This window comes from Peromyscus eremicus, chromosome 1, assembly GCF_949786415.1.
Source record: "Peromyscus eremicus chromosome 1, PerEre_H2_v1, whole genome shotgun sequence".
Classification (NCBI taxonomy): Eukaryota; Metazoa; Chordata; class Mammalia; order Rodentia; family Cricetidae; genus Peromyscus; species Peromyscus eremicus.
The window spans coordinates 156,779,794-156,806,090 of NC_081416.1; the positions used below are offsets into that span (position 1 = coordinate 156,779,794).

Below are 26,297 nucleotides of genomic sequence, written 5' to 3' on the forward strand. Positions count from 1 at the left end.
CTGGCTGTCCATTCGGGGATATTTTATCTCTAGAGGGCCTTTAGTATGCCAAGAAAGAAACGGGAGCTCGGAGTCGTGATGGTAGGATGTCAGCAGGGGTGGGAGTCTCACCCAGATCTCTGCCATAATGCCCCCCCAATTGTACTTGGACAGGGGCTCTGTTTTACCTCTTCTTGTTCTCCCCTAGGGGCCACATTGCTGTCCAAATTCCTCCTCATGGCTGAACTCCTGCCCCTGTTGCCTTGGGCTCCCCAGGGGGCCCAGGGTGGTGACCAGGGCTCACCTGGTTCTCCAGCTGAGCAGCAAACACAGGCTGAGTGTGTCCAGGACCTATCCCCTAAATCCTGGAGGCTCTTGGGGGTGCCTGCTATTCACATAACTCCATCTAGTGATGTGGAGTCACCTCCAGGCACCCCAAATCCACCACGCCTTCAGAGACTGAAGACCCAGGACCTGGAGTGTCCATCTCAGGACAGGTCAGACTCGGGAATGGGATGGGAGCCTTCTTTGTCTTGTCTCTTCCTATGACCTAAGCTCAAGTGTAGGCTCCTTTTGGTTGGTGTGCTGAAGAGCAATTAGAGTCTAGCCTGAGCCCACAGAGTCTAGATTTGAAGCTATGAAATAGACATGTATACTAGTTATGTTTCTTTTACATGTAATCAAATACCTGACAAGAAGAAATTACAGAAGGGTTTGTTTGGGCTCATTGTTTGAGGGCACCATCCATCATGGCAAGGAAGGTATGGTGGGAGGAGCATCTTGAGGCTGTGGCAGCAGGAAGGAGGCTGCCTGCCTGCTCACATCTTTCAGGATCATGAAGCAGAGAGACGGGAATACCAGCCCCATGCTCTCTTTCTCTTTTGCCCCCAGCTCAGAACTAAGCTACACACATTCGAGGCTACTCTTCTCGACTCTGGAAATGCACTCCCAGACACAGCACTCATTAGCGCTCTGGATGTGCATCAATCCAATGAAACCAGCAAAACTACCCATCACAGCCCCGCAAAGCTCAGGAATGTGCATTGGGAGCAGTGGCTGTGGGTCTAAATGCATGCTGCCAGCAAGACTAGCACAGGCTGTGAGTCAGGACCTGGATTAGGGCTATGAAATGAAGGTGGTAAATTGTAAACAGAACTTGGTGCCCACAAGGAAATAGGCTGACATTAAACATGGGCTGGGGTGATGGTCCACAGGCTAAGAGCATGAACTGCTCTTGCAGAGGACCTGAGTTAGGTTCCCAGCACGCACATCAGGCAGCTTGCAGCCACCTACGACTCCACACCAGGGTATGAGATGCCTGTCCTCTTCTGGACTCAATCACATGCAACATATTCACACACATACACATACACACACACACACACACACACACACACACACACCTATATTCAAAAACAACAAAATGTTTTTAAAATTCACTTTTAAAAATTGAAAATAACACCATGAACAAGGCAAAGTGAGAATAAGTGTGGTTTCCGGCATCTCCAGGGACAAGACATATTTCTAAATGTGCCACCAGCCATCACAAGAGCTATTTCCTGCTGTGGCTGACAGGTGGGAAAAATATTTAAACAAAAATGTTTTAGGGTTTCTTTTGCTTCGAGGAAACACCATGACCAAAAAGCAAGTTGGGGAGGAAAGGGTTTATTTGGCTCACACTTCCACAGCACTGTTCAGCACTGAAGGAAGTCAGGACAGGAACTCAAACAGGGCAGGAATCTGGAGGCAGGAGCTGATGCAGAGGCCATGGAAGGGTGCTGCTTACTGGCTTACTCAGCCTGCATTCTTATAGAACCCAGGACCAACAACAGTCCAGGGACGGCACCACCCATCATGGGCTGGGCCATCTATTGATCACTAAATGAGAAAATGCCTTACATCTGGTCTCATGGAGGCATTTCCTCAGCTGAGGCTCCTTCCTCGGATGACTTTAGCTTGTGTCAAGTTGACACACAAAACCAGCCAGAACACAAAACTTCTGCAAAGGAAAACTACCTCTACCCCTGGAGATGCAAACTAAAAGGTTCAAGGGCAGAGGGGCAGAAAAGGAAAGAACCCGACTGACTGGCCTTGAATAGAAAGGAGCATGTGTCGGGGTTTCGCCCAGCCACAGACGATGGTTAAGAAGAACCAATGTTGAGGAAGCAGAGTCTGCCCCACCCAGAAGTCTCAGAAACAAGGGTGAAAAGCAGGAGGAAAAACAGCCTGCAAAAGGATACAATAGGGATTGGCTGTGTACCTCTTTCAAAGACACTAAGAAGTAGGCTGGCTTGTTGATAACAATGTTGCAAAATTGCCCAGGAGGGACCCACACTGACTTCAAGGCAGTAGGTACTCAGCGTGCTCAGGCAGAGAAAAGAGGCGCTTGGGCTGTTGAAGTTTATCTGTTTTTAAGTGTGTATTTAATTAAAAAAAAAAAAAAAGTGTCTGCATGTGTATCTGTGCATGCACATGTGGGTTCCTGTGGAGGCCAGAGAGGGCGCTGGATCCCCTGGAGATGGAGTTCCATGCATGTGTCTGTACTGGAACCTAACTTAGGCCCTCAGCAAAAGCGTACATGCTCATAGCCATGGAGTCAGCTCTTCAGACTGTTGGTTTTTGAGACAGGGTCTTGCATGATAATCCAGGCTGACCTCAAACTCATGATCCTCCTGCTTCAGCCTCCAGAGTGCGAGGATGACAGCACCATAGCATGGGACTTAACAGCTAGTCAGTCCTTCCCTCCCTCCAAAATCCTGCCTTTGTTGTTCTTTTCTTTTTTCTTTTTTTTTTTTTTTTTTTTGAGACAGTTACTATATAACCTTGGCAGACCTGAGCTCTCTATGTAGAGCAAGCTGCACTAAAACTCATAGCAACCCTCCTGCCTCTGCCTCCCAAGTGCCTCCAACGCCTGTTCCACCACATCAGCTTAACAGTTTTAATTCATCTTAAAAAAAAAAAAAAAAAAAAAAACTAAAATGGCCAACCACCAACCACCAAAACCAAAAGGAGAAGTCCGGAGTGATCTTTTGATATGCAAATCTCCCACTTAAACCCTTTATGACTTTCCATTGTCCTTAGATATAACTCAGAATATTTAAACAAATTAAAGAGACTTTTTAATGCATACTTAATGTATATGGGTAGGGACACAGATGGCCATTTAACATAAATAAATGTTCTCTACTTAAAAATGGAAAGGTTTCTAGGCATGGTGGTGCACACTTTTTTTTTTTTTTTTTTTGGTTTTTCGAGACAGGGTTTCTCTGTGTAGCTTTGCGCCTTTCCTGGAACTCGCTTTGGAGACCAGGCTGGCCTCGAACTCACAGAGATCCGCCTGGCTCTGCCTCCCGAGTGCTGGGATTAAAGGCGTGCGCCACACTTTTAATCTCAGCACTCCGGAGGCAGAGGTGGGCAGATCTCTGTGAGCTGAGGCCAGCCTGGGCTACAGAGCGAGTTCCAGGACAGCCAAGGCTACACAGAGAAACCCTGTCTGTGGGGAGGGTAGGGGGGAGTTCGAGGCCAGCCAGCATCAGCTACACAGTGAGTTTGAGGTCAGCCTGGGCTACACAATGAAAACCTGACCCTCTCTTCACCCTACCCCCACGCCCTCACCACCAAAGCAAATGTCTTTCAAAGAGGAAACGAGCAACGGAAGTATAAAACGAGCAACGAACACGGAAGGATGGAAGGGAGGCGTACAAGAAGAGCTTCCTAGTGCAGAAGGGTCAGTTAGCAGTGCAAAGGTCCTGAGGCCGAAGGCAAGTGGGAGGGGCAGGGAGGCAGGCTGACTCCTGGAATGAGCAAAGGAGGAGGCAAAGGAGGAGGCAAGAGGTCAGACAGGTGAAAGGGGCCGGATCAGGAGGGCTCTGGACACCAAGGTGAGCACTTAGATATTACAGCCGAGGGACGGACTTGGCTGTTCACGAGCTCTCTGGCTGCAAGTGGCAACAGAGTGGGGGCAGGAATGGAAGCTGACCAAGGCAGGACCAGGTCTGCTGCAGCTGGACCAGAGGCTGGGGAGGAGTCGGGAGAAACCCCTGGGCTGGCCATCTGGGTCCCAAAGCTAGGGTTCACACTGTTCTCCAGCCAGGACAACCACCCTTGGCTTGCAGAGTGGGTGCAGGGTTGGCTGGCACGAGAACTCATCCTACACTGCAATGTATGGTCATTTCCCGTCTTGAGGCTAGGCAAGCTTCCCAGTATCAGAAGTGCTGATGAGCCCTGCCCCTGCGCTGTTCTGGGGGAAACCCCTTGCTTCCGAGCAGTGGGCTCCCCAGGCCTGAGGGACTTGCCCAGGCTCTCAGGGGTGGGCTGGAGTCTGGTTTGGGCTGCAGGACTAGGCTGGGGAAGTCCCCACACAAGTGGAAGCTTCTAAGGCAGGAACTGAGGCTGGAGGACTGGGTGGGGAGAGGAGGCAGAGGCCTTCCGCCCCCCAGCTGCGGTTTCCCCCAAACTTCCGCCCCAGACCTGCTCTTCCCAGCATCAGCCTGATACCACCTCTCCACCCCGCCTCTCCGGTTCCTCCCGGGGACTCTTCTAAGCCGGGGAAGACAGGGCGGTTAGACTCCTTTTGTTGGTTTGCTTGTTTGTTTCGAAGACAAGTTCTCACTCTGTATTCCAGTCCGGCCTGAACTTCATTATATGGCCCAAGCTGGCCTCGAACTCACGGCAATCCTCCTGCCTCAGCCTCTCGGGTGCTGAGATGTCAGGCGTACGCTCTCACGCCTGGCCCAGGCTGCTTAATTTTAATGAAATTGTCTTCTGTCCACTGGTCGGTGCAGGTCTCCCAGCCGGACTCTTTCCCAAGCCTTCTAGGCCGAGGCCCGCGCTCTGCGTCCAGGTCCCCCTCCCGGCGGGGGCGGCGCCGTGACGCGCGGGGCGGGAGCAGGAAGGGGGTGTCGCTGACGCCGCGGCGGCCTCCGGCGGCTCCGGCCTTTTGTGCGGGCCGCGGGGTCCGGTGGGGGCGGCGGCCGAGGCAGGCGAGGCCCGGGAGGCCCAGCTCAGCGCAGCCGGCTAGGTTCTGCCCTGCAGCCAGGGCGCCGCATCCATGTTCGAGTAAGGACCGGATCTCGGGGTGGGGAGCGGGTACGGCGGCGTGATCGGGCCCGGGCAGGGGACTGGAGCGGGTTCCCGAAGCTCGTGCATGTAGGAGCGACCCCGATGGGGACCGGGAGTGGACACACGTGTCTCGCAGTGCGTGGGGTCTTGCAGCCCGGCGGCGAGGCCCGAGCTTGGGGCGTCACTGCCGGCCTGGGACGCGCACGGGCAGCCGGGTGCTCCCCCAGGCCTGGATCGTCCCTCTTGATGAGGGCCGACCAAGCTTCCAGATGAAGGGACCACCGCGAGCAGCCCCACCCCCTCAGTACTGGCAGGCCCAGCAGTCCCTCGGGTTGGTGGTCCTCGTTTTTTTCGTGGCAGCTGGGGGAGGGAGCTTCTTTGAGTCTGAGATTTAGGCGGGGTGGGGGTCGTGTGTGTTCCAACCTGAACCCCCGCTCCTGCTTCATTCCCTGTGCCCGCGGTTTTCCGTTTGTGATTGTGTCTTGGAAGTGCCTGAGCTCTGAGTGTGGGGTGTGTGTGTGTGTGTGTGTGTGTGTGTGTGTGTAACAGCTGGGATGCTTTGGGGCAGTGTTTGTGTGGCTCTCTGCATGTTACCTATCGTCTTGTGTGACGGCTACCGGGTTGAGTGCATCTGGGGCTTCTGGACCCGCCATGGTTGTGTGAGAGGCCTGTCTCATTTTCTTTGTGGCGCCATGTGCAAATTACACATTCTGAGGTTGTGCCTCATTGTGACTTTGGAGTGTCTTGAGGTGGGTTTGGGGCTCCAAGTGTACAGAAGTTACAATATTCCTTGGCTGGCTCTGCCTGTAATTTACCATGAATTACACCTGTGCTTCCAAGGGTCTCTGTGCGTTGCTGCTGTGTGAGCCCCCATTGTGATTTAGTATGTGTGCATGTGGTTGAGAATCTGCGGCTGTGTGCCTGTCATCCACCTTTGAAAGTCTTTTGACTCGGTGGACAAGAAGAAATTGTATGTGTCCACCTGTGACATTGTTGTGTGTCTGTGGCATCCGTGGGAAGGTTCCTATGTATCCAGTTGTGGCGTTGTTGCGTGTCTCTGGGTGTGTGGGAGATTCTGTGTGCCTCTCAGGCCCTTTGTGGCTTTGTCTGTGAAGAGAGACAGAGAGACCCCTTGTGGCTTTCTTGGCTGAGGACCCTCCCAACTGGGGCCTTGGGTGTAACCTTAACTGCCTTGTAAAGTCCGCCCAGGCCTCACTTCACTATCTGCATTATTCCTGAGTCCCCCATGGCTATGGGAATGTCAGGGTTCTGTCACTGTGACAGCTGACAATTCCAGTCTTCATCCCTTGGGAACTAGCCTTTGTGTTTTGTCTGCCTGATGAACACCCTGAAGTCAGAGGGAGAGGCAGGATGTGCAGGTTGACCAGATGACTTAACTTACCTTAGGGATGTATGTCTGGGTCACTGTGTGCTGTGGCTAGGTGATGTGTGTGTAGGTTTGCGGCTTTTGCTGTTGTTCTGGTCTTCAGTGTTTCTCTAAAACTTTCCTGTGGCTGTATATGTGAAGCTAATTTATCTTGAACTTACTGTGTTTCTCTTAATTTGGAATTCCTTCTGGGGCTCTGTGTGACTATAGCATGTTTGTGGTGTGTGTGTGTGTGTACCTACGCGTGTGTAATTTTCCTGACATTTTGTGTATGAATATGACATACTTACAATGCTGTGGTTGTTTATTTTTATTTTTTATTTTTTTTTTTGGTTTTTCGAGACAGGGTTTCTCTGTGTAGCTTTGTGCCTTTCCTGGAACTCACTTGGTAGCCCAGGCTGGCCTCGAACTCACAGAGATCCGCCTGGCTCTGCCTCCCGAGTGCTGGGATTAAAGGCGTGCGCCACCACCACCCGGCTGCTGTGGTTGTTTATGTATGTGACAGACAGGTGGGAGAGATAGGCTTCTCCTACCTGCAGCCAGGTTTGCCAATGACACTGTGTATCCCCAGCCAACTTTCCCTCCCTACACACCTGTGTGTTCTTGCTCCTCTGTCTGGAGCAGTTTCTGAGGCCCAGGAGGCCTGAGCATCTTGCACAAGGGAAACCCATCTCTTCCTTAGTCCCCGCCCCATAACGGTCCTCCTCTCACCACTCCTAACGCCTCCCTTCTTCCCTCTGCCAGGACTAGCTGACAGGCTTGGGCCGCCCTAGGGCTCTGCCTCCTAGGGCTCTGCCTCCTAGGGCTCTGCCTCCGGCCCTTGAGGACTTCCTTTTTGTCCCACCCAGGAGCAGGAACTGGGGGATGAGCTTGGCTTGTCTGTGCCTCCTGCCTTCCCTCCAGTAGACCTGGGGCTTCAGAATAGGCCAGAGGTGAGAAGAGGCCACAGGGAAGGGTCACCTTCTCCCTAGAACCAGGACGGTGGCCCAGGATCTTCAGGCCCGCGTTGGGAGCCTGTGTGCCCTCCTCAGCTCTGCTGGCCATCCGCTAGTCTCAGACCTGCCAGCCTCAGTCCTGGCTCTGAACTTGATGTCCCGAGTGTGTTTCACACTGTCTTCTCCCACACTTTGCCAGCTCTGTTCTTTGTCCTCAGCCCTTGGCCTCGGGGAGCCTTGCCCAGCTAAGCCTTCGCAGTCTGGCTCACTTAAGTAACCCTCACTGTGCTAATGATTCTGTCAAGATTCAGTGTGTATTCAATTGTAAGTTCAGGTTTCTGGTGGGGAGGGCAGAAGAGAGCCTTCGAATTTACATTTCTGTTTTGTTTTGTGGCCATCCTGGTGATGGAGTCCAGGGCTTTGCACATGCTAGGCAAGTACTCTTAACCCAGAGCCATACCCTCAGCTCCTGATGGGTGGCTTCTGTTGACTTCTAGACAGTCTGCTGATGAGCCATGCCCCCAAGCCCTCACCAGTGGGTTCAAGGCCCTTGAGCTACACACCCCCAACTCTGGGGTTCTTAAGACTGAATCTTGCTATTCAGCCTAAGCTGGTCTTAAGCTTGTGATCCTCCTGCCTCAGCCCTGGAGTACTGCATTACCAGGAGTGCATTCCTACCACCTCTGGCCGGAATCTGCATTTCAAACAAGTTCCTGGTGCTGTTGGTGGTAGTGTCCTGGGGACTGTGCCGCTTTATTGCAATGGCAGGAGGTGGAAGGCTATTGTCCTGATTTCTGTGGCTTTTTTTCTGATGCTCTGGCCCCCTGGTTAGTGCAGCCAGTCCCAGCTGGCAGATAGTTGGAATCTGTTGCCTGCACTGTGTCTCCAGCTTCAGCTGCAGCGACAGGAAGGCCTATGGCACCAGCTGAGGTCTCTCCGGGGTCAGCATAGTTTCCTGGACAGCTCCAGGAAGGTTGGTGGCAGGTTTACCACTCCATTTCTTCAACCGTGGGAAGGGAAAGCCGTTACACATGGCTTCTTTGTCACATCGCCTCCAAGTAGCACTAGGAGGTGAGAATGCCAGGTGAAAGCGAGGCTGGGGAAGGTGCAGACCCCGCCCCCCAGGGAGGCATCCATGGCTCCAAGACTGGAAGCCTTTGAGTCTTTGAGTTCAAGTGTGCTTGAATCCAGCTCCGGGAGGGAACTAGCAAGCATGGTCGCTTCGCTCACGTCTTGGTGGTGCCTACTCATGGGCTAGGCGATGTGGAGAAGGCTGCGGAGCCAGGGGCAGCCTGTCGCTGTCAGGTGCTCTGAGAACAGAGCAGGTGAGGGGTCAGCAAGGGGCTATACGATTTCAAATACAGCATGGAGATACGTCTGTTGAGCACAAGAGTGAGTTCCTCTTATATCCAGGGGGAAAGAGCATATGGGCAGAAGGGAGAGGGGAAAGCAGGAACCAGGGGAGAGGTAGCTCAGCCAATGAGGGCCAGGGAAGAGCTGTGGGATTTCTTGGGGTAAGGAGAGTGGGAAAACCTGAGTACCAGGAAGGCTTTGACATGCCCCATGTGGCCATAGGTTTTCTTGGGCTGTATGTTGGAACAGACTGAGTTCAGACACCACAGCACAGTGACCAGAGGCACTGGGTTGGCCCAGGGGGACAGGTAATGGCCCAGGCCACTGTTTATGTCTTTTACTTTGTCACATAATTTACTAAAATGAACTTACTTTATAAGAATCATGTGATTCCCTCTCTTGCACCCCATCCAAGCAGGGCTAGGGCAGAGTGGGAACTAAGACATCTCCAAGGCTTGTCCCTAGAAGCCCATGGAACTGTCATTACAGAAAAGTCACAGCTGGATGACTGCTGCCCCGTAGGGTATGGAGACCTGCAGAAGGGAGGGGGTGCACCAGAGTCTTGAAGTGTGCGTAAGAATTTTCAAGGCCAAGGAACAGTAGTGCGGCCTGTAAGCCTGTTACAGCTTCTCAGTGATTTCTTGGTATGATCACAAAAGCAAAGCCAACCAGACCTTGGCTTTAAAAAAAAAAAAAAAAAAAAAAAATTTATCAAAAACCCCACCCAGGCATGGTGGCGCAGGCCTGTTATCCCAGCTACTATTCAGGAGGCTGAGACAGGACAATTGAAAGTTCAATCCCAGCCTTGAGTACTGAGTGAGTTCAAAACCAATCTGTACAACTTAATGAGAGACCTGGCCTCAAAATATAAAGTAAAAGAGGTCTGGGGGTGTGGCTCAGTGGTAGAGCCCCTGCCTAGAATCCCCCAGTGAGGGGCTGGGGTGTGGCTCAGTGGTAGAGCTCCTGCCTAGAGTCCCTCAGTGAGGGATGGGGGTGGGGGGTGGCTTAGTGGTAAATGTCCACTAAGCATATACCAGGTTTTTAATTGAATTCCCAGCTCAGCAAAAAAAAAAAAAAAAAAAAAAAAACCAAGGTAGGGCAAAGAAGAGCAAGGACATTGTGGACCAGAGGGGCCGGCATGTACTAAAGATTACAGAAAGGAGATACACATTTGAAGAAACATCCTGGGAGTGGCAAGATGGCTTAGTGGGTGAAGGAGCTTGCTGCTAAACCCAGCCCCCTTCCCCCCCCCCCCATGTTTGATTCCTGGGATCCACATGGTGGAAGGAGAGAACCAAATTCTGAAAAACTTCTTGAAAGAGGAGATGCCTCTTGCACTCCAAAATAGATCAATCCTTCCCAGAAACCAGCTGTGCCTCCCTCTGCCAGTGCGTCTCGCTTGTAGCCTCAGTTTCCACTGTAAAGCTGAATGGTCACGGGACCAAGCACAGTGTTTTTGAGCAATGATAAAAATCAATTGCTTGGAGTGCTTGACATAATCCCGATAAGAAGTCAACAATAATGTCCCTTTGAAGTCCTTGCCACTCACCGCCACTGCCCGTATTACAGTTAGTGTTTGCACAGTTGCCAGAATGTTCTGTTTGCTTAACATTTGCCTCCGGCAGGAGGTGAACTCACCAGAACCAAGCTGTATTTCAGGTCTCTGTCAGAGTTGGTTCCAGCCAGCTCAGGACTGTTCATTCAGTCCCACAGTGTTTATTAAGCATTAATTGTGTGCCCTGTCTCTAGTTCAGGTGCCAGGGATACAGATAGCAACCAAGACTTCCTCAAGTTCACGCTTTAGGGCAGGCAATAAGCAAACTGAATAAACAAATGAACAGGGTGAGTGTAGATAGTGTGGGTGAGTGAAGGGGGGAGGGGCCGCTTCCAAGGGACCTTGGAAGAGGAGGGTGGAGAATGAAGAGATGAGAGATTTGGCTGAAGCTGTGGGTGGGCTTTTCGGATGGAGGGGACCACAGATGCAGAAACCCTGATGTAGGAATGATCCTGGGAGCTTAAAAAACAAGAGGAACAACCAGGAGGGACATGGGGCAGGGAAGTGACAGGACCTAGTCACATCAAAGTCTAGGCTTAGAGAACCCTGAACTGACTCAGCTGGTTACCAGCTTCCCAGGCTGGAGGTGAGGAGAGACTGTGGGGAGGGGACAGGAGCAGAAAACGAAAAGAAAACTTCTGTGGCTTATGTGGGGGAAGGAATGGAGGCTGGAACAAAGAGACGTGGTAATGAAAGGAAAAATGGAAGTAGGGTTTAGAGGTGGTGGGATTGTGGACAGACTAGAGATATGGGCAAGGAAAGGAAAGGCATTAAAAAAGATGCTGTGTGGGCTAGAGACATGGCTCCCAGTGGCCTGTCTTGCTCTTTAAGAGAACCTGGGTTCGGTTCTCTGCACCTGTATGGTGACTCACAACCACCTGTAACTCAAGCTCCAGGAGATCTGATGCACATAAACAACATACACACACAAATAAAAATAAATAACACTTTAAAAAGAAAGATTTGCATTTTGAGTGTCATTTGTTTGTGAAGGTTTGCTTTATGAATGAATTAGTAAGATAATGTTTAAAAGTTATCAGGTTTGGGCTAGTGGAATGGTTTATTGGGTAAACACATTTGCCATGCAAGCCTGACATCCTGACTTCAATCCCCTGAATCCATGGTGATTTAATCCCCCAAACAACTAGATGTATGGTCACCATTCCCTGGGTCACGGTGAAGCAGCAGAGGCACAGGGATGTTCAGGGACAGGCTCTAGGATCAGAGATACAGGAAGTAGGTGAGTGGGTGGGTGAAGAGGTGGGTAGAAGGATAGATGGATTGATGGATGGACGGGTAGTATGTGGGTGGCAGGTGGATGTGTGGGTGGATAGGCTATAGGTGGATAGAGGATGCGTAAATTAGGTTTGGCAGATGGATGAGTGGGTGGAAGGACTGATAGGTAGATGGCAACGTTGGTGGATGGATGGATGGATGGATGGACGGACTGATAAGCAGCAGGCAGGTGGATAGATGGATGGATGGATGCATGGATGGATGGGTGCATGGATGGATGGGTGGGTGGGTGGGCAGGCAGAGCCACTAGATGATGGACGCACCTTCAAAATCAGGTTCATCCTTGCCCCTGGCCTGTTTCCCCCACCTACTCCCCTTCCTCTCTCTTCCTAGCACCACACCCCACTCTGGCCGGAGCTCACCAAGCAGCTCCCCATCTCTTCGGAAACGGCTGCAGCTTTTGCCCCCAAGCCGGCCTCCACCTGCTCCTGAGCCAGAACCAGGCACCATGGTGGAGAAGGGGTCTGATAGCTCCTCAGAGAAGGGGGGTGTGCCTGGGACCCCCAGCACCCAGAGCCTGGGCAGCCGGAACTTCATCCGCAACAGTAAGGTGGGTGTGAGCTCAGGTGGGGTTGGGAGAGGGAGGCAAGGGCAGAAAACACAAGGAGTCTTGTTGTGGAATATTAGTTGAAGATATGTTACACTCGTTTATGCTGTGGAACATTTGTTTAATGATGCAGTGATGTGTTGCATTCTTTTATGTTGCATTTGTTTAACTCTGTGAAGTTGTGTTACTTTGTCTAAAACACCTGATTGATCCAATAAAGAGCTGAATGGCCAATAGCGAGGCAGGAGAGGGATAGGCGGGGCTGTCAGGCAGAGAGGATACATAGGAGGAGGAAAAGAGAAGAGGGAAGAGTGAGAAAAGGAGAAGGAGAGAGGACACCAGGGGCCAGCCACACAGCCACACAGCCAGACATGGAATACGAAGTAAAGAAAGGTATTTAGACTAGAGAAAGGTAAAAGCCCAGAGGCAAAAGGTAGATGGAATAATTTAAGTTAAGAAAAACAGGCTAGACACCAGGTGGTGGTGGTGGTGGTGGTGGCGGCGGCGCACGCTTTTAATCCCAGCACTTGGGAGGCAGAGGCAGGCGGATCTCTGTGAGTTCGAGGTCAGCCTGGTCTACAGAGCGAGTTCCATTAAAGGCTCCAAAGCTGCACAGAGAAACCCTGCCAAAAAAAAAAAAAAACCACTCAAAAAAAGAAAAGCTGGCTAGAAATAAGCCAAGCAAAGGCTGGGCATTCATAAGTAAAAACAAATATCTGTGTATTTACTTGGGAACTGGGTGGCAGGCCCCCCCAAAGAATAAAAGAGTTTTAAAAAAACAAAAAAACAAAAAAAACGAACTACAGGCTCCTCCTGACTTACCTCTTTTTCTTGCAGAAGATGCAGAGCTGGTACAGTGTGAGTATCTGCACATGGGGCTTGATAAAGGTATGGGAGGGACTGTCTGCCTACAGGGAGCCCCAGGTCAGGGAGTGGGTGATGCTTACAGATGCACATGAGATGCCTCTGTAGCACACCAGATGGAATGCCTGCTGTTATGCTCTCTAAGTGGCCTTGGGCAAGTCACTTAACCTATCTGAGCCTTCCTCTCCCTTCCTGAGAAGCAGCAGCCCAGTCTCGCAAGGCCAAAGGGATTTTGGGAATTGAGAAGGATTTACTGATGCAGGTGGTGGTACCTTGCACAGAGCCTAGCTCATGTATGATGTCAGTAAGTAAGGACTGGAGAGATGGCTCAGTGGTTAAGAGCACAGGCTACTCTTGCAGAGGACCCGGGTTTGATTCCCAGCACCCACGTGGCAGCTCACAACTGCCTGTAATTCCAGTTCCAGGGGATCAGATGCCCTCTTCTGGCCTCTACCTTCACTGGGCACACACATGGTGCACACACATACATGTAGGAAAAACACTTATACACATAAAATAAATAAATTTTTTAAAAGTGAGGAAGTGGCAGGTGACCTTATGGTGATATGTGTATTATGAGCAGAGAGGCCCCAAGGGCCGAGAAGATGGAGAGGGGTTGAAAGCTTTCGGGGGCCAAATAGGGGCTTGGAATCTGCACTCAGGTTCCCATTCCCAAACCTCTCGGCAGATGCTGAGTCCCACATACAAACAACGCAATGAGGACTTCCGAAAACTGTTCAGCAAACTCCCTGAGGCCGAGCGCCTCATCGTGGGTGAGTCTCCATTTCCCCCAGCCCGTTTCTGACCTGGATCCATGGCTCTGCCCTCCCTCCTGCCTCCCTGCTGGCCTGTGCGCTGCCGGCCACAGCATGTGTGACTCAGATGTCTGCCCGTCTCTCCCTCTCACTCTCAGATTACTCCTGCGCCCTGCAGCGGGAGATCCTCCTCCAGGGCCGCCTCTACCTCTCCGAGAACTGGATCTGTTTCTACAGCAACATCTTCCGCTGGGAGACCACAGTGAGTTGCGCCACAGGTGGCTACAGGGGGGCCTCCGGATGGGCGGGGCTTCCGGCTCTTCTCACTGTCCTGTGCTGTCTTTAGATTTCCATCCAGTTGAAGGAAGTGACCTGTCTGAAGAAGGAAAAGACGGCTAAGCTCATCCCCAATGCCATTCAGATCTGTACTGAGAGTGAGAAGGTGAGTGATGGACCTGACGTGGGGAGCCACGTGCCAGGATCACCGCAGGGATCCCCCAACTCACCCAGACACACCTGTCAGAGCAGAGCCCTGTCTGTCTGTGTGTTGCACCTGGCCCGTTAACTCCCAGCCCTTATGACCCTCATTTTGACGGGCATTTCTCTTTCCTATGCAATGTCCCCTCACATAGATGTCCTGCAGCACAGTGATCCTGCAATTTCCCATGAATCCTGCAATTCAGATACCCCCACCCAGCCAAAGCTGGGATTGGAATCCAGGCCTTTATAGCTGCCAGATAAACACTCCACCCCTGAGCCGTTTCCTAGATCTTGTTTGGTTTTTTGTTTTGTTTTGTTTTTGTGGGGGGAGGGCAGGCTCTCTCTCTCTATAGCCCTGGCTATCCAGGAACCCATTATGTAGATCAGTCTGTCCTCAAACTTAACAGAGATCCACCTGCCTCTACCTCCTGAATGCTGGGACTAAAGGCTTGTTTGTTTGTTTTAAAATATTTGTTTCTTTTTATTTTGTGTGTATGGGTGTTTTTCCTGCTTATATACATATACCCCATGCCTACAGTGCCCATGGAAGCCAAGAAAGGGCATCAGATCTCCTGAGACTGGAGTTAGAGATGGTTGTGAGCCCCCTGCAGTGAGTGCTGGGAACCCAACTCTGGTCCTTTGCAAGAACAGGAAGCCATCTCTTAACCTCTGAACCATCTCTTCAGCCCCCTAGACCTTTCTGTTGTTTGCTTTTGAAATGGGGTCTGGCTGACCTCAAACTCCAGCTCTTGCCTGCACTTCCCTAGTGCTGGGACAGCAGCACACCTGGCATTTGTCCATTCTGTTGAAAGATAGCTGTGTCCCTCCAGGTCCTGACAGGAAAGAGGAAGGACCAGGGAAAGACTCGGCAGCAGGCCTCCCTTTGTGTTTTGTCGGCCTGAGGCTGGAGGAGTTAGACATCCTTGACAACAGAGAGTGCTAGGAAAGTACATTGGGCTTGGTGGTCTCAGCTCCAGGCATGGGGAAGGGAGCTCAAAGGGATGTCGAAGAGACCTCCCAGAAACCTCCTTCCCTCTGCCGTGACCATGGGGCATCCCTGCTCCATCCTTCCACTCCTTGCTCTCACATCTCTCTCCTTACAGCATTTCTTCACCTCCTTTGGGGCCCGTGATCGCTGCTTCCTCCTCATCTTCCGCCTCTGGCAGAATGCGCTGCTTGAAAAGGTGGGCGTGATTGAGCTCAGGGTGGAGGATGGAGTTAACCGGGGGGACCTTGAAGGGGCTACTGGGCACATCTCGTCCTGAAATCCTGATAGCGTTGCACTAATATCTGCTTTGAGTTAGCACTGGCTCAGAGGTTGTAAGAATGCCAGCAGCTGCCGCAGCCCTGCCTGTTATCATTAGTTGCTATTATTTCGTTGTCGTTGTGGCCTAGTCGATCCGTGGGCAGTGGGAAGGCCATGGCTGCTGAGGAGGATGGAGACAGGATAGCATAGGGGGGCGAGAGCTTGGGCTCTTCTGGAATCTGGCTGGGTTTGAATCCTTGTGGGTCATTTGTGTGACCTTGAGCACGTGACTTCCCCTTCCTGAGTCCCCAGATCCTTCTCAGTAAAAATGGGAAGCTTCCCTGGCCCGCACATCATGGACTCAGGAGGTCTAAGGTGTGGCTTGTAGCACCCAGGGCCCAGGCTTTGCAAAAACAGGTTGGCTAGTGATAGATGCAGCAGGATGGAAATGAGGGGGCTCTGGGGTGGGTGGCCATGCTGCTCCTTTGTGGAAGCCAAGGCAGCTGCTGGGACTCGGCTGTGGGAATAAGATGCCAACCTTGCATCCCTTATGCCTAGACATTGAGTCCCCGAGAGCTTTGGCACCTGGTCCATCAGTGCTATGGCTCGGAGCTGGGCCTTACCAGTGAAGATGAAGACTATGTTTGCCCCTTGCAACTGAATGGTCTTGGGTGAGTTGGAGGTGGAAGGTGGCTCAAAACGATGTTGGGAGTCTCTGAGGGACGTCGGGGTCCCTTGGATGTGTTGTCCAGAGACAAACAGATAGACATGAGTAAAGTAACTTTTTCTAGATCTCCTGAGTGCTGGGTGGTCAGAGGTTACTGTGCAAAGCTGGGTGTCGGGGGAGGGTGGGAGGAGAACACAGCAAGTGTAGCCTACGGAGGCTTGAGGATCCAGCCATCTCCCACTTCCTCTTTTCCCTTGCAGGAGTCCCAAAGAGGTAGGAGATGTGATTGCACTCAGCGACATCACCCCCTCAGGGGCGGCTGACCGCAGCCAGGAGCCAAGCCCTGTGGGTTCAAGGCGTGGCCGGGTCACCCCGAACCTCTCCCGGGCCAGCAGTGATGCAGACCATGGGGTATGCAAGTGGATGCTTGTGGAGAGCGATGGAGCGGTTGGGAATGGAGGAAGGAGCGTGGAAGATCCATAGAAGGGCAGGAATTTGGCAGAGGGATGAGATGGGGGTGGGTGGAAGGGGAGGACAGACAAGGTAGATAGCAGGGGAATGTAGCAGAGTAGGAGGAAAGGCAGGACACAGGGGAGCGAGATAGATGGATAGGAGACAGGTGGGTGGTATAGCTTGTAGGCCAGGCATCAGCATAAGCCCTCATCACTGCGTGATCCTGAGGCCTCTGCCAAACTAGCCAGGAGCCCCCAGGTACAGACATCACGTCTCCAGAATCGGTCACTAAAACAGTCTATCAAACCCGCTGACCCCTGGGAACCCTTGGGCTGGAGTCGAGGTCTGAGAAGGCTGGATGGAGCCCTTCTCTGCAGGCCGAGGAGGACAAGGAGGAACCGACAGCCAGTCAGCTGGATGCTTCCTCCAGCCAGACAGTGACCCCAGTAACAGAACCTCCAAGTACTGAGCCAGCCCCACCAGATGGGCCCACGTCCCTGGGCCCCTTGGATCTGCTGTCCAGAGAGGAACTATTGACAGACACCAGTAACTCATCTTCATCCACTGGGGAGGAAGGTGAGGCAGGTGGCCCCAGTTCATCCGCTTTGGTTATGCCCCAGTAGGGGCCAGTAAGAGGGGAGGCACTGGTACACAGGGCAGGACATGCAGGTGGCCAGGGATGTCATTCAAACGGTGTGCCCTGAGCCCTGCATTAAAGGTTATGTGGCCTCATTGTCTCTATACTGCTTTTCAGGTAGACTTTACTCTTGTGAGCACAGAGACAGAGCCCTAGGCCTGGCTACCTGACGATGTACGGCACAGTAACTATAGCAAAAGTCCCAGCCTTGGCCTCAGTTGGTTTGACATGACAAATGATTCCAGTTGATCATAGGAGTCTGTGCCAGTGGATGCCATTGTGGTGGCTTTTGTTGGCTGGGCTGGGGCGTGTGCCCACCGTGACACTAATCTAGTGGGTAGGAAGGGTTGAGTACTGTCCCAGGTTCCTGAGTGTCTCTTTTCAAGAAGATGCGTTTGCCCTTCCACCCTGGAGGCCTGAGGAGGGACAGTCGGCCCAGGGGAAGGGAGGGGTGTACCCACATAATGAGGAGCCTCTTGTCTCCCAGGTGATCTGGCCGCCCTGCTTCCCGACCTCTCTGGCCGTCTCCTCATCAACTCCGTCTTCCACGTGGGTGCTGAGCGTCTGCAGCAGATGCTCTTCTCGGACTCGCCGTTCCTCCAGGGCTTCCTGCAGCAGTGCAAGTTCACAGGTCAGGCTTGTAGTGCCCGCATTACCGTGCAGTTGCTACAAGGCAAGTGCCTGAGCAATTGCTGCACGAAGATTCCAACCAATCAAGTTAGTGGTCGGAAGTGTGGTGTCTGCTTCCTTAGACTCCTGAGGGACTGGGGAACAGTGGAATGTCTGAGGCAGATAGCGTATGTTTAGGCTTGATTTTAACCAGGTATTATTCCTGGGTAGAACCCTGAGCAGGCAGAAATAAGTAAAATTGGACACAATCCTCAGGAGACTAGAAGACAGTAGCTCTGGGCTAGGGAGATGGCACGGTCTCTAAAGTGCTCTCTCTGCAGGCATGAAGGCCCAGGCTTGTACCAGAACCACATTCAAGTCAGGTAGTGGACCAGCAAGATGGCTCAGTACCCACCCCAAACCCACATGGTGGAAGGAGAGAACTGCTCAAGAGCTCTTCTGACACACTTGTACCCTGGTACACATGCTCCCCCAATAGATAGATAGATAGATAGATGCTCCCGATAGATAGATAGATAGATAGATAGATAGATAGATAGATATAAAGATAGACGCTCCCCCAATAACTAGATAGATAGATAGATGCTCCCGATAGATAGATAGATAGATAGATAGATAGATAGATAGATAGATAGATAGATAGATGTAGTAAAAATGTTTTGAAGAGGCTAGCGAGATGGCCCAGAGGTCCAGAGCATGTACTACTTTGCAGAGGACCCAAGTTCAGTTCCCAACATCCATATGGGTCTGCTCACAACTGCTTGTAACTCTAGCAGGATCCAATACCTTTGGCTTCCATAGGTACTGCACTCACGTGGACACACACACACACACACACACACACACACACACACACACAAAACAACAACAACAACAACAAAACACTAAAAATGAAATAGCTCTAAAAACTGGGCACTAGAAGTTGGGCACTGTGGCACATGCTTCTGGTCCCATCACTAGCAGGTTGATCCCTGGCCAGCTAACCTGTCCCAGCTGGTGAGCCTCAGGCCATTGGCAGACGCCATTTCAAGAAAACAAGGTGGGTGTGCCTGAAGACGCTCCAAGGTGTTCTCTGGCTCCCACGTGCACCCACACACATGTGCAGCAGCACTCATTAACATGCACAGGCATAAATACACACGCGCGCCCTTACCTCCACCCCAGACAATAGAGGTAACACATTAGGGAAGTCAAGGCCTAGGACTCCACTGGGAGCATGAAGGATGGTGGGACTGGAGAGGTACTGAGTTCAGTGTGGGGCCTGGTAGGTGTGAGGGTTCAGGAGACCTCCAGGAAAAGGTGTCCCAAAGGTTGTGATTACCTCATTTAATGCTTTGGAGAGCCAAGGCCTCAGCAGCAGATGAGGCGGTTCCAGAAGGGGTCAGGAATATTGGGTCAGAGGTACCCCAGCTGTCGTTATCACTGTAGTCCAAATGTCTTAGCTTCTGAACGGAAAGTGCCAAGGGGTAGGGTGGTGCAGTTGGGGACAGATCCCCAGAGAATGGGAACCCTCTAGAAAGCCTGCGTCTCCACAGCCTGGCAGCAGAGAAAGGGAAGCACTGTCCTTATTCTCCCCCTTCTTCCCCTAGATGTGACCTTGAGCCCCTGGAGCAGTGACAGCAAGTGCCACCAGCGCAGAGTCCTGACCTACACCATCCCCATCAGCAACCCGCTAGGCCCCAAGAGCGCCTCGGTGGTGGAGACACAGGTGGGCAGGGTGAGGTGGCCCTGGGTGGGCTGGATGTGTGAGGCAGCCCTGACCTCCTCCTGCCCCTCCGCTCCCCGCAGACGCTGTTCCGGCGTGGCCCACAGGCAGGCGGGTGTGTGGTGGACTCCGAGGTACTCACCCAGGGCATACCGTACCAGGACTACTTCTACACTGCCCACCGCTACTGCATCCTGGGTCTGGCCCGGAACAAGGCCCGGCTTCGGTGAGACCAAGTGTACCCTGTCTCTACCCCATCCCAGGGCTACCTCCTACCTTGGTGGAGGTCAGAGGGTAACCCCAGGGACAACCGTTGGCAGGGGTCATTGGAGAACTGAGAAGTGTGTATATAAGTGAATAGAATAGTCCATGTGCTCAATTATTTATTGAACATCTATTCTAAGCCTAGCGGACAAAAATCCTTCTGTTAGGGCCCCCAAACTCTACCGGAGAAATTCCAGTGAATTAAGAGATTACAGAACATTCCTCAGTTCACTACGTCACAGGAGGCTGGAGTGAGGGGCAGAGGGTTGTTCCTTGACTCTGATGATGGGAAGGGTCTTCTGAGAAAGGAGTATTTCACAATAACCAGAGGAGGGGGCATTCCCTTAGGAATGGCCGGTACAAAGGCCCTAGGAGCGTGGGAGTAGCTGGAGCATGGGAGTAGCTGGAGTAGAGAAGTAGGAGGTGAGATCCAAGGTCCATGATAGTTCATGAAACTTTGCAAGGTTTCGTGGTAGACTTGACCATCTGTTGAAGCGAGGTGCATCCAGGGCAGGGCTCTGAGCCCAGATGACTCTGAATGGACTCCACATACAGGCTCCTTCTGGCTACAAATGGGAACAGAGGGACCAAGAAGAGGCCTCCCACTCTGTTGTCTAGGTGTAGAGGTAGGGGCCAGAGCCAGTTAGGAGTAACATAAAGGACAGTAGGTGGATTCTGGATAGGTTTTGTAGGTAGAAAGCAGGGCCTATAATCTCAGCCCTGAGAACACTGGGACCAGAGGATCCCAATTTCAAGGCTGCAGAGTGAGTTCAAAGCTGTCCTGGGCAAGAAGACCATCACAAGATTTAAAAAAAAAAAAAAAAAAAAAAGGGCCGCTGTGGAATCCTCCAGGGAGGGGCTGGGGGCGTGGCTCAACTGTAGAGCTCCTGCTTAGCAGGTAGGAAGTTCAATTCCCAGGACAGCCTAAAAGCAAAGACTGTGTGATTTAAATGTAAGTGTGGATGGAAAAAGCTGGAGATGCCGAGGCCTAGGCTTGAGGTGTTTAGCCTGAGCCACAGGAAGGACTGTTTGTCAGTGACAAACCCCTTTCTCTGAATTAGAAGTTTGGGGTACATAGATTCCCCTCGGCAAGACCTGACCTAGGTTCCCCTCCTGTCCCCGTCCTAGTGTGTCCTCAGAGATCCGCTACCGAAAGCAGCCATGGAGCCTCGTGAAGTCTCTCATTGAGAAGAACTCGTGGAGTGGCATTGAAGACTATTTCCACCACCTGGGTAGGGGACTGAAGGCTGGTGGGGCAGGGGCTGTGGCCCAGCTGGGTGCAGACATCCTGAGCCAGCTCTTGTCCCTCAGAGCGAGAACTCGCCAAGGCAGAGAAGCTGTCCCTGGAGGAAGGTGGGAAGGATGCTCGTGGACTACTGTCAGGCCTACGGAGGCGGAAGCGGCCCCTGAGCTGGAGGGGGCACGGAGATGGGCCTCAGCACCCAGACCCGGACCCCTGCACCCGGGCCAGCATGCACACCTCAGGTGCGTTATGTCGAGGTGGGCAGCTGGAGGAGGTGGTCCCTGAGGTGTGCCGGGCTCACCCCAAGTTGCTGTTTCACAGGTTCCCTCAGCTCTCGCTTTTCGGAACCATCCATAGATCAGGGCGCCGGGGCAGGCATCCCCAGCGCCCTGGTTCTCATCAGCATTGTGTGAGTAAGGGACTGATGTGGATATGCAGCCTGGCTGTATGATGTGGATTGAGGGCTGGGCTTCTCTGGGCCTCTGCTTTTGTTGGGGTGTGGGCTCAACTTAGAAGGATTGCATGAGACCATGTTTAGGGTGTGGCCAGCAGAATCCCCACTTGCTGATCCATTTGTCTTAGAGAAGTCTATTGCTGGGACGGCAGCCACCCTGGGGACCATGGGAGATGAGGGGAGAAATTTTTAGAAGAAGAGACAAAACATATGGAATTTGCCACTCAAAAGGAGTCAGGTCATGGATACACAGTACTCTGGTTTTTCTACACCCAGTCCTGAGCTGGATGAGGCCAGAGACGCAGCAGGGACCAAGAGTCCCATGGGAGTGGTGGGGAAGTTGGAGAGCTGCCATCAGACCAGAGGGATGGAGCTGGGCTGATATGGGAGACCATGGCAGCAAAATCAGATTCCAGGAAGCTGAGGATGGCCAGGCTGAGACTGGGTGGGGCTTGGGCAGGGACACCAGGCATTTGGAGGACAGCATGTATGGAGAGACACAACACTCTGAGGAAAAACAAGCAAGACTCCCCCAGTTTCAGGCTGACCCAGACCACACACTCAGCCTCTCGAGGCCTCAGTTTCCTAAGGTCACCCAGGAGGAACCGTGCCGTCTCCCGGGCTCAGAGCTAGCTGTCCTGGGTGGAGGAGGGCTGGGCACCAGCACCGCCCTGGGCAGTTCTCACATCTCTGTCTTCCCCTTGCTGCCTCCGCAGGATCTGTGTGAGGTAGGGCCCTGAATTCTCTCCCTGCTACCCCCTCACCCCTGTATTGCAGTTCATCCCCCTGCAGCATTCTCTCCCCGTCCAATGTCCCTGGCTCTTCCAGGGAAGATGGTTCAGTGTGGCCGGCAAGCATGTAGGCATGACATAGTTCAGAGTGTGAACCCTGTGTTTTCTGCTTATGAGCTGTGTGACCCTAGGCATATCAGTCACCCCTCTGAGCCTCTTTTCTCCTCTGAAAAGGGTGGGTAGTCATGGTACCCTTTAAGGTATGGTTACGCTAGTGTGTTGGGGGCAGCAGTGGAGAGCTCCAAGCCAGACTAGAGAGAGCATCCTGATCCCAGGCCCTGATGTCTGGCTCTGTCTGCAGCCTCATCGTCCTCATGGCCCTCAACGCCCTCCTCTTTTACCGTCTCTGGGCTCTGGAGAGAACGGCCCACACCTTTGAGTCCTGGCACAGCCTGGCACTGGCCAAGGGGTAAGCGGAGAGCCTGAGGGCAGGGGTAGGGGCGGAGCTCAAGTGGACTGAAGCAGCCAGGCCCCTTCACGTGCACTCTGCATCTCCACAGCAAGTTCCCCCAGACAGCCACGGAGTGGGCCGAGATCTTGGCTCTGCAGAAGCACTTCCACAGTGTCGAGGTTCACAAGTGGAAGCAGATCCTTCGAGCCTCCGTGGAGCTCCTGGATGAGGTATGCGGCAGCTGCGTGGGCTCAAGCTGCCCTCCTCTTGGGCCTTTGTTTCCCCGGTGATAAAACGAGTCCTGGTACTGACCTCTTAGCTTGCTAGGGAGGTCCATGGAATGGAAGGAAAACAACTGTCATATCCTGGAAAAACGTCCTTCAGGCATGGCTGCATCCAGCTACGTGCTGTAGTAGGAATCGTTCCCTCCTGCTGGTGGCAGGCTGGGTTTGGGGGACATGCGGAGGATAGCACTCTCTGTTATTAGCTGCTGCGGTCACATGCGCATCCTTCCCCCAGCAGATCAGAGTGGCCCGGTTGGGCTGGGCTCGGTCCTCTGCCTGTCTTGGGCTCAGGTCTGCTTATAGGGGAGTGACTCTCCCAGGGGCATTTGGGTCCCATCTCCAAAAAGAGGTTGATGTGTAATTCAGGAGACAGCCGAGGTTGGACTCAGCTGTGTGACCTTGTGTGAGTGACAGTCATTTCAGCCTTGTCTGCATCTTCTGAACATGCGGGAGAATGCCATCCTTTAGGAGCTGAGAACGCCCTGCCATTTGGAGCAGTGCCAATCACTGTAAACACTTCATGGACTTGCTACTGGTGAGCCCCACCCAGGCATACAGTAGGTGCTCAATGACTGTACTGCCACCGTACAGTGCTGCCCTTAGGCCTGAGAGGATTGCAGCCAGCAGCTGTGGAAGACTGAGGAAAATGTGAGGTACTGGGATGGGTGCCTATGATAGGGAGGAAGATGAGAAAATGGGGAGAAGACCGGCTTTATCTGGTCCCTGAGGGCGTCGGAGCTGAAATGAGAGGATTGACAGAAACACTGTTTAGTGGAGCTGGGGCATGGCCAGGGGTGGAGCCCCTGCCTAGAATCCCCCAGTGAGGGGCTGGGGCATGGCCAGGGGTGGAGCCCCTGCCTAGAATCCACCAGTGAGGGCTGGGGTATGGCTCAGTGGTAAAGCACCTGCCTAGAATCCCCCAGTGAGGGGCTGGGGTGTGGCTCAGTGGTAGAGCCCCTGCCTAGAATCCCCCAGTGAGGGGCTGGGGTGTGGCTCAGTGGTAGAGCCCCTGCCTAGAATCCCCCAGGGAGGAGCAGGGGCGTGGCTCAGTGATAGGGCTCTTGATTAGCATGCACAACACATGGGTTTTATGTTGTGTATGGGGTGGTGTGGGGCAGAAAACCAAAACGAAACTAAAGATATTCTATACCCCAGCACAGGTTAAAAACAAAACTCCAGTTTTTAGGGCCACTGTTGCACCCCAAAACCAAGTTCCCAGAGAGATGCTTCAGTGGAAGGGGCGTACAGGACGGAGTAGGGAGGAAATTGAGACAGGGTCACCTCGCTCACGGAGAGCAGAGCAGGACTCCCCAATCCTGAGGTCAAGCGTGGTTATTTCCCTCTCCCTAAATTCCTGAGAATCCTAAGTCACTGTCACAAGTTAATGAGAGCAAGCGCCCTTGGCATAGCTGGGCTGTCTTGCCACTAACGGGAAGTGACCATCCTCCAGCCAGCCTTGCAGCAGGAAGTTACTTTCACTGTGACCGATGTATGTGGCAGATGCAAGGTGAACTGGTTGATTCTCCATCCCCCTCCCCAACCGTGGCAGCGCTTAGCAACTCAGGGGAGCCTTGTTTTACCTCATGGCTTCTAGATATAGTCCGTCATGGTGGTTGGGGAGGCTGTGTCCACGTCATTAGCGGCTTGGTTCTTGCTCAGGTTAGATTGGGATCAGGAAGTAGAGATGAAACAGAGACCTGAAGAAAAGCCAGGCTGTAATCCACAAAGGCCCGACCCTGGTGGCCTAGGTCCACCAGCTAGCCTCCGGACCAGCTGAGGATTAAGTGTTCAAGGACTTGAGCCCAGAGTGGGGGTCATTTCACAGCCAAACCATAAAAGGAGGAAATGTTTATTAGGCTCAAGATGTTCTTTCTGTCCGTCATGGTGGGTGCCCTGGGAGCTTGAGAACAACAGACCAGGAAGTGGAATTAGGGTTCGGGTGTGACTCTCAAATGCCTCCCACCATAACCTAAGTAACCAGTTAGGTCCCACTTCTGAGGGCTCCACAGCCTTCCACAACAGCGCCATCTGGTGGGGACCTTCCAACACACTAGCCTGTGGGAGCCGTTTGAGACTTAAGAAGTAGCATCTTGTCCCCCTTTTATAAGCAGACGGATGCAATGTAGGAGGTGTGTGGCATCCTTTGGTTCAAGACTAGACAGTTGGTCAAGGTCACCTGGTGAACTTACTGTGGGCCAGGCTCTAGCATCCCTTAGTCTCTGATACAATCCTATAAAGCTAGGATCTTAATCATGCGTACTTCAGACAAGAAAGTAGGCCCATAGCAGTGAAGGGATGTATCCACTGTTAGGAATAGCAGGGTCAGGATTTGAACCTGGGTCCCAGGACTGCACTTTGAGAGGTTATCAAGTGGTGGGGCAGTGTGGCCGTGCAAGATAGCATAGCTAGCCGGGCGGTGGTGGCGCACGCCTTTAATCCCAGCACTCGGGAGGCAGAGCCAGGCGGATCTCTGTGAGTTCGAGGCCAGCCTGGGCTACCAAGTGAGTTCCAGGAGAGGCGCAAAGCTACACAGAGAAACCCTGTCTCGAAAAACCAAAAAAAAAAAAAAAAAAAAAAAAAGAGATAGCATAGCTAGTGTGCTCATCCCACCTCCTCCTCCTCCTCCTCTTCCGGCAGATGAAGTTCTCCTTGGAGAAGTTACATCAAGGAATTACCGTCCCGGATCCTCCTCTGGACACTCAGCCACAGCCTGATGATAGCTTCCCCTGAGCGAACCGAAAAGGGGAAGGGTACCGAAAAGCCGTACCCCCAAATGGACAGAAGGACACACGGAACCCTGGCAGCCACTGCTGGCACGGTGTGAACGCCGCCGGGAGGTTCCCGCCTGCCCCTCCCAGTGGCCCCGCCAAGAGCCACACAGACCTGGGGACCACAGAACCAAGATGCACTTTAGATCTGTGTGTGCAAATCCAGCTGCCATTGCCTGCTCAGCCAGGGAGCTGGCCTGGCCTTTGGCAGGCTCTTTCCCCCCAACTAACTTATTTTGCCCAGCTGGGGTTGTGGGGGGCACCTTTTGGGGTGCACGAGACCCTCATCTCTGGGTTTAATGTATTATATTTATTTGGGGATGACAGCCTCAATAAAGGGTTGGAAATGGCCATGGCTGTGCCTGTGGAGCAGATGGGGGCCTCCTCCTGTTGTGCTGCAGGTCCTGGAGTCCTGTCCCTGTCTTCTGATGCCAGGTCCGCCTTAGTCAAGTGCAGAGCAGCAGCCCCAGATGGCCTGCGTATCTAACAGCCCCTCAATGGGGGCACATCAACGTGGGAGGGGGACCATAACTGAGATATGCCATCAAAGAG

The 26,297-nt window shown here is 52.8% G+C and overlaps 1 protein-coding gene across 2 annotated transcripts; it reads left to right on the forward strand.

Moving 5' to 3' along the window:
• Positions 1-191: 191 nt before the first annotated feature.
• Gramd1a (GRAM domain containing 1A) lies at positions 192-26,096 on the forward strand. 2 transcript variants are annotated; one of them, XM_059275233.1, is made up of 19 exons: positions 192-476; positions 11,900-12,116; positions 12,951-12,971; positions 13,666-13,750; positions 13,891-13,994; positions 14,079-14,174; positions 15,316-15,396; positions 16,017-16,129; positions 16,386-16,536; positions 16,956-17,154; positions 17,703-17,846; positions 19,435-19,553; positions 19,634-19,776; positions 20,943-21,046; positions 21,126-21,299; positions 21,379-21,466; positions 22,604-22,711; positions 22,803-22,923; positions 25,615-26,096. In XM_059275233.1, exons 1-19 carry the CDS (start codon positions 217-219, stop codon positions 25,705-25,707), a joined length of 2,421 nt encoding a protein of 806 aa, XP_059131216.1. In that variant the 5' UTR covers positions 192-216; the 3' UTR covers positions 25,708-26,096. The 2 variants fall into 2 exon arrangements, with proteins under 2 accessions (XP_059131216.1, XP_059131208.1); XM_059275225.1 differs by lacking the exon at positions 192-476 and adding an exon at positions 4,917-5,037.
• The last annotated feature ends 201 nt before the right edge of the window (positions 26,097-26,297 follow it).

Excerpts from the sequence above, each read along its gene's own strand:
- Gramd1a (XM_059275233.1), top strand. The coding sequence starts at position 217 with ATGGCTGAACTCCTGCCCCTGTTGCCTTGGGCTCCCCAGGGGGCCCAG. Across the intron at positions 12,117-12,950 it reads ACTTCATCCGCAACAGTAAG|AAGATGCAGAGCTGGTACAG; the intron begins GTGGGTGTGAGC and ends TTTTTCTTGCAG. Across the intron at positions 17,155-17,702 it reads TTCATCCACTGGGGAGGAAG|GTGATCTGGCCGCCCTGCTT; the intron begins GTGAGGCAGGTG and ends CTTGTCTCCCAG.